We start from the raw sequence: 7,986 nt of genomic DNA on the forward strand, positions 1-7,986 counted from the left end.
TTCGTCTCTCCAACAACCCTCCCGCTCCCAAATATTTCACTCCCGGCACTTAACCCTGCAAGCAGTCTAAGTACTACACCTGCCCATACACCTCCACCATCATCTCCATTCAGGGCTGTCCTTCCTGGTGAGGCAACACTTCACCTGCAAATCTGCTGGGGTCATCTATTGTGTCTGGTGCTCCCGATGCGACCTCTAGATTGGTGAGACCATTGTAAATTGGGAGACTGCTTTGTTGAGCACGTCCGCACTATCCACCACAAGTAGGAATTCCCAATAACCAAACATTTTAATTACAATTCCCATTTTGGCATGCTGGTCCATAGCCTCCTCTTTGTGCCAAGAGGCGATGTTCAGAGTAGAGGAACAACACCTTGTATTCCATCTGGGAAGACTCCAACCTGATGGCATGAATATCGATTTCTCCTTCTGGTAAACAAATTTTTCCCACTCTTTCCTCTAATCCCCACTCTGACCTTTTACTTCTTCTCACCTGACTATTACTAAACCCTGGGTTCCTTCCTCCTTCCCCTTCTCCGATAGTCCACTCTCTTCATCTATCAAATTACTTCTTCTCTAGCCCTTGACCTTTTTGTGCGTATGCGCCAGTCGTGCATGCAGCCTGTTACAGTTGTTCCGTAGTGTCTTACTTTTAAACTTTTTAACTTAGTTATTTGTTGTATTTTTTTTCTCTCACGGTAACACGTTGAAGCTGCACCCTCTCTAACATGCTGGTGGAGAGAGTTTTATTTGTTTTTTTAGCGCTGGAAATAGTTACATTCGGACACGGCTCATTAGCGTGGCAGCAGGATGGCCGCATTGTTTATTCCAGGGACCAGCTGATTGCGCTTATGCCCGCTGGTTTAGTGAACAGAGCAGCGGACACCCCAGCTGAAATCTGGAGGAAAACACACAGAGGATGCAGAGGGGGATCAAAAAGGCGTGGGAAGAGGACCGGGTCGAGACAAGAGAGGCTTATGGAGAAGAGAAGTTATAAGCCGTGTCTCCCCTCTCTCATCATGGGCAATGTGAGATGGCTGGGTAATAAAATGGACGAATTGACGGCGCTTGTCAGGAGTCAGAGAACATTTCGGGAGAGCAGTGTCATGTGTTTTACTGAAACATGGCTGCACGAGGACATACCCGATCAAAACATCTTCATACAGGGCTTCCAGACCGTTCGAGCTGACCGGAAGTGCATTGAGAGCGGTAAACGTAAAGGGGCGGGGGGGCTGGTGGTTCTGGTAAATAACAGATGGGCAATCCTGGGCATATTACAATCAAGGAATGTGTCTGTAGCCCGGATATTGAACTTTTTGCTGTTGGACTCCGGCCATATTATTTGCCAAGGGAAATCGCGCACGCAATTGTGGTTGTTGTGTACACCCCTCCCTCTGCCAACCTGACGTCGGCATGTAACATCATTTACACCGTCATAGCCAGATTATAAACCCAGCACCCGAGTGCCCTCATTACCATCTCGGGTGACTTCAACCAGGTTACCATGGCCAGAACACTGCCCAACTTCACGCAGTATGTGAGCTGTGCAACCAGAGGGGAGAGGACTCTGGATTTGATGTACGCTAATGTTAAGGATGCATACAGCTCCTCGCTCCTCTCCCCTCCCCCCACTGGGAAGGTCAGATCACACCAGGTGCATCTAAAATCCTGCTCCATGCCTCTGGTGAAGAGTAAACCTGCAACCTGGGGGACAGTGAGAAAATGGAGGAGGCTTATGAGGCGCTCCAGGGTTGTTTTGAGGTGACAGACTGGCAGGCACTCTGTGATCCACATGGAGAGGATATTGATGGGCTCACAGAGTGCATCACTGATTACATCAACTTCTGTGTGGACTGTAATGTTCCGACAAGAACTGTCCTTTGTTATTCAAATAACAAGCCATGGGTGACAAAGGACATTAAGGACACCCTGAACGCTAAAAAGAGGGTGTTTAGAGATGGAAATAGGGAGGAGCTGAGGGCAATACAGAGGGACCTGAAAGCCAGGATCAGGGAGGCTAAAGACAGGTACAGGAGGAAGCTTGAGTGGAAACTCCAGCAGAACAACATGAGAGAGGTCTGGAGGGGGATGAGGACCATCACTGGGTTCCGGCAAACTAGCAACAGAGGAGCTGAAGGCAGTGTGGACAGGGCCAACGAACTTAACCTGTTCTTTAACAGATTTGACATTGTGGCCCCTGCCCACCCCCCACATGAGCCATCTGTTGTCGGCCCCCAACAAACACATATTCCACTCTCCTCAGAGTTCCCCACCCTGCTCTCATGACTATACCCCTTCTCCACACGAAACCACCACGGTGGGCTTCACAACTGAACAGGTGAGAAGACAGCTGAAACGTCTCAACCCAAGCAAGGCTGCAGGACCGGATGGTGTCAGTACCAGGGTGCTCATAGCCTGTGCCCCTCAGCTACGTGGAGTACTCCGCCATGTATTCAATCTGAGCCTGAGGCTCCGGAGGGTTCCTGTACTGTGGAAGACGTCCTGCCTCGTCCCTGTGCCGAAGATGCCGTGCCCCAGCGGCCTCAATGACTACAGACTGGTGGCATTGACCTCCCAGGTCATGAAGACCCTGGAGAGACTTGTTCTGGAGCTGCTCCGGCCTATGGTCAGGCCACACTTAGATCCCCTCCAGATCACCTATCAGCCCCAATTAGGAGTTGAGGATGCCATCGTCTACCTGCTGAACCGTGTCTACGCCCACCTGGACAAGCCAGCGAGCACTGTGAGGGTCATGTTTTTTGACTTCTCCATTGCGTTCAACACCACCCGCCCTGCTCTGCTAGGGGAGAAGCTGACAGCGATGCAGGTGAATGCTTCCCTGGTATCATGGATTCTTGATTACCTGACTGGCAGACCACAGTACGTGTGCTTGCAACACTGTGATCGACAGAGTGATCAGCAGCACTTTGGGGCTCCACAGGGGACTGTCTTGTCTCCCTTCCTCTTCACCATTTACACCTCGGACTTCAACTACTGCACAGAGTCTTGTCATCTTCAGAAGTTTTCTGATGACTCTGCCATAGTTGGATGCATCAGCAAGGGAGATGAGGCTGAGTACAAGGCTACGGTAGGAAACTTTGTAACATGGTGTGAGCAGAATTATCTGCAGCTTAATGTGAAAAAGACTAAGGAGCTGGTGGTAGACCTGAGGAGAGCTAAGGTACTGGTGACCCCTGTTTCCATCCAGGGGGTCAGGGTGGACATGGTGGAGGATTACAAATACCTGGGGATATGAATTGACAATAAACTGGACTGGTCAAAGAACACGCAACACACATCAAAGTTGCTGGTGAACGCAGCAGGCCAGGCAGCATCTCCAGGAAGAGGTGCAGTCGACGTTTCAGGCCGAGGCCCTTCATCAGGACTAACCGAAGGAAGAGTGAATAAGAGATTTGAAAGTTGGAGGGGGAGGGGGAGATCCAAAATGATAGGAGAAGACAGGAGAAGATGGAGCCAAGAGCTGGAGAGGTGATTGGCAAAAGGGATACGAGAGGATCATGGGACAGGAGGTCCGGGAAGAAAAACAAGGTGGGGGGGTGGAACCCCAGAGGATGGGCAAGGGGTATATTCAGAGGGACAGAGGGAGAAAAAGGAGAGCGAGAGAAAGAATGTGTGTATGAAAATAAGTAACAGATGGGGTACGAGGGGGAGAAGAACACTGAGGCTGTCTACAAGAAGGGTCAGAGCCGCCTCTATTTCCTGAGGAGACTGAGGTCCTTTAACATCTGCTGGACAATGCTGAGGATGTTCTACGAGTCTGTGGTGGCCAGTGTTATGTTTGCTGTTGTGTGCTGGGGCAGCAGGCTGAGGGTAGCAGACACCAACAGAATCAACAAACTCATTCGTAAGGCCAGTGATGTTGTGGGGATGGAACTGGACTCTCTCACGGTGGTGTCTGAAAAGAGGATGCTGTGTAAGTTGCATGCCATCTTGGTCAATGTCTCCTATCCACTACATAATGTACTGGGTGGGCACAGGAGTACATTCAGCCAGAGTCTCATTCCACCGAGATGCAGCACAGAGCATCATAGGAAGTCATTCCTGCCTGTGGCCATCAAACTTTACGACTCCTCCCTGAGCCAATAGGCTGGTCCTGGACTTACTTCATAATTTACTGGCATAATTTACATATTACTATTTAACTATTTATGGTTCTATTACTATGTAGCGGTGTGCTACACACAGCGCTAAAATAACCACACGTAGTCGGTGAGTTGGAGTTGCGATGAAAGAAATGATGCAACTATAACGAAAACCAATTTCCCCTGGGATCAATAAAGTATGACTATGACTTTGACTATGACTATTTACCAACCTGCATTCACCTATCACCTTCCAGCTTGTATCTTTCTCCTCCCCCCACCTTTTTATTCTGGCATCTTCTCCCTTCTTCCTCACTCCCGAAATCGGGACTCAGCTGAAACATTAGCTGTGTATTCATTTTCATAGATGCTGCCTGACCTGCTGAGTTCCTCCAGCATTTTCTGTGTTGTCTTAGGCTGAACAGGGAGTGAATCTCCTTGTCAATGTCCTGTCACACACACCTCGAGAAATGACACCTTCACCACTTTCTGCACGGACTAACCAATTCATCCTCTGCCCCTTTTGTCAGCTTTGGAAGAGGAGCTCTCAAGGGCGAAATGTGAGAGGGAGAAGATGGAGCAGAAGAGGAAAGAACTTGAGGAATCCAAGGAAAAGGAGATCCTAGAGCAGATCAAGAAGAGGTTTGAGGAGAGTAAAATGTGCAGCGTGGAGGAGCTGAAAGAAGCCATGGAACATACGAAGAGTGAGATGAAGAAATACGAAGCTGAAGGCAGGAAGGAGGATGCGGAAAGGGCTCGACAGAGGTACGAGTACCTGAAAAAGAAATATGAACAGTCAACAGAATGGAGTTTCATGAAATTCATAAGGGGAGTGCTGAGATTATTTCAGATCAGGTAACTGTGGTGTGCGCTGTGGCAAAATTGTATCCCTAGCAGGAAGGCAGTTAAAAAAATGTGTACATTTAGAAATGTGTCCACAGCACCAATCCTGTGACATTCCTAACAGCTTCCAACGACTCCCCTCCCCAGTCTGATCAGTGAACTGGACCCTAAATATTGTCCACCACACACATTCCACATCCAATCCACAGCCGGATATCAGAGACACACACTGAAACATTTAAAAGGGGCCAGATTCCAGCTGGTGAATCTCAGAACCCCAGGGATGTGACTGAGACAGTGTAATATGTCCCACTCACTCAATCCCCTCACACGGCCGACGGACACTCTCACCCATGACCGACTCTCCCCACTGACTAAATCCCCTACCACAGTCCATGGACACTCACCCCCACTCACTAAATCCCCTCCCACACCCCACGGAAACTGTCCCCCATCACTGACTCCTCCGCCCATGAAATCCCCTCCCACAGCCCATGGACATTCTCCCCTATCACCGACTGTCCTCACCTACCGAACCCCCCCCCCACAGCCCATGGACAATCTCCCCTATCACCGACTGTCCTCACCTACCGAACCCCCTCCCACAGCCCATGGACATTCTCCCCTAACAACAGGAATTCTGCAGATGCTGGAAATTCAAGCAACACACATCAAAGTTGCTGGTGAACGCAGCAGGCCAGGCAGCATCTATAGGAAGAAGCGCAGTCGACGTTTCAGGCCGAAACCCTTCTCCCATTCTCCCCTATCACTGACTGTCCTCACCTACTGAACCCCCTCCCACAGCCCATGGACGCTCTGCCCAATCACTCTCCCACCATCCACTGAACAGACCCCCACAGCTCACGGACAATCTCACCAATTACCAATTCCCCAACCCCCACCAAATCACTTTGCACATTCCATGTATGCTCTCTGTCATCACCAACTCTTCCCCCCAACTCACTGAATCCTCTCCCACAGCTGACAGACACAATCTCCAATAACAAGCTCTCCCCACCCACTGAACTACTCCACAATCTCACAGACTGTCTCCCTCATCACCAACTCCCCTACCTACTGAATCCCCTCACACAGCCCACAGACTCTTCCCAATTACCAACTCTCCCCATCCACTGAATCCTCTACTGCAGCTCACAGACACTCTCCCCACCCATTAAATTCCCTCCCACAGCCCGTCTACTTTCTCCCCTGCCACCGACTTCCCCCACCCCAACCACTGAATTCCGTCCCACAGCCCATGGACATAAAGTTAGCTCATGTCTAGTTCTTATCCACGTTTTTACAATCCTCTCATATACCTGTCCATACTGTACCACAATTACCTGAACTATCAATTATAAGGAGCTCTGTTTATCCTTGGGCAATTCATCAAACTCTCCTTGGCACAGAATGTCAGCTCTCACAATGTCCTCATCTGCTGGTTCAGTGTTCTGGGTCAGCAGTCAGCTCTATTCAATACTGACCCTGTGTTGATAATGTGTCCTTCCTCCACTCTGCTCTGTGTTCTGTGGATCTCTCTCACCAGCAGAGTTTCCTCCCAGAGGCTGATGGGAACTTGTCATCTCCCTCTGGCTGTTACATTCCCACCATCAATCCACGATCAGTGTGATTACTGGATCACACTAATTATCCAGGCAATAAATCTGACCGCCAGCAATGAACAATTGGAAGCTGAAATGCAGGACCAGATGAACATTCAGCAGAGATACGTGAAACTGCAGGCGCTGGAATCTGGAACAACAACAGGAAGATGGAGGAATCTCCAGTGGGTCGAGCAGCATCTGTGTTGGTGGGGGTGGGGGTAAAGGAATTGTTGACGCTGGGTCAAGATCATGTATTAGAACTGATAGAGGTGTCCTCAGCACAGGGACCTGACCCAAAATGTCGACAATTCCGTTCCTACCACAGATATTGCTTCATCCACAGAGTTCCTCCAGCAGGTTATTGCTTTATACAAGATGAGTGAATAGTTTTAGCTAATAGATTTGTTAAGTAACATAGATGCTACATTTAACCACAATATAACTTTATGAACAAATCAGTAATCTTACCAATTATCCAAAGCAATGTAACTACAATAATAAGAATCAATATATTTAGGTGTGGATGAACTTACGTTTGTAGATATTGGATCCTCATCCCACTACATGGAAGCGTGGATTTAAATACTAGCAGTTTGTGTATGCTGGTAAATCTGTGAAACTTCAATAAAGGTCTGGTATGAAGCAGAAAGTTGTTCTCTATTGCATTTAGGACATTTGGGGAGTAGAAGAATGGCCGTATCTTTGTAGGCAAAATTGGAGATTATTCGTTTAAACGTTCAATTATTATCTAAGTATGTATGCAGTATGAAACTCTGAGATTCTTATTCTCTAGATAACCATGAGAAAAACCAAAATGCATGACCATACACTTCCAAACACTATATTCCATCCGCCTATACTTTGCATATTTCTCTCATCTAAGTCTTTCTGCAGACTCCCTGCTTCCTCATTTCAACTGGCCCTTCACCGATCTTTTTATTATCTGCCAACTTAGCCAGAAAACCAGCAATTCTGTCATTCAAATCATTGACATATAACTTGAAAAGTAGCAATTCCAACATCAACCCCGTGAGTGGGCCAGTGAAAGAGTGGAGCTCTGAGGCTTTGACTCGAGAGATTCTGGCAGTTCTGGCAGTTGGTCTGTACAATCAAGTCAAACAAGATTTGAATAGATCAGCAGAAAGCCGTTGATTAGACAATCAAGATTTGAATGGCTCAGACTCAGCAGAAAGCAGCTGATTGGGCAGTCGAGGTCAGGTGACCAAACATTTTGAAACGCTCAAACAGATAAATAGAGGGATAGCTCAAGTGAAGCAGCCAGTGAAGGAGTGGAGCTCTGAGGCTTCGACGAGAAGAGGCGAAGGACAAGCTAGCTCGCAGTTAGTTTTACAACGTCTCCTGAGACGGTGATGTGCCTGTCATGTGAGATGTGGCAGTCTTGGGGGAACTCCCCTCTCCCACAGAGTCACATCTGC

At 48.4% G+C, this 7,986-nt stretch overlaps 1 protein-coding gene across 4 annotated transcripts in view; it reads left to right on the plus strand.

Annotated features, from left to right (window-relative positions):
• The window catches only part of LOC134353921 (guanylate-binding protein 1-like), a 37,574-nt gene extending 30,383 nt beyond the window's left edge, over positions 1-7,191 (plus strand). For 3 of the 4 annotated variants that reach the window (XM_063062455.1, XM_063062457.1, XM_063062459.1), the window contains one exon: positions 4,634-7,191. In XM_063062455.1, the coding sequence (XP_062918525.1) occupies positions 4,634-4,962 (329 nt within the window). In that variant the 3' untranslated portion in view covers positions 4,963-7,191. The remainder of the gene's footprint in view (positions 1-4,633) is intronic. The other variant, XM_063062456.1, reaches the window with a different exon arrangement.
• The last annotated feature ends 795 nt before the right edge of the window (positions 7,192-7,986 follow it).

Source organism: Mobula hypostoma, chromosome 11 (genome assembly GCF_963921235.1).
Source record: "Mobula hypostoma chromosome 11, sMobHyp1.1, whole genome shotgun sequence".
NCBI classification, from domain to species: Eukaryota; Metazoa; Chordata; class Chondrichthyes; order Myliobatiformes; family Myliobatidae; genus Mobula; species Mobula hypostoma.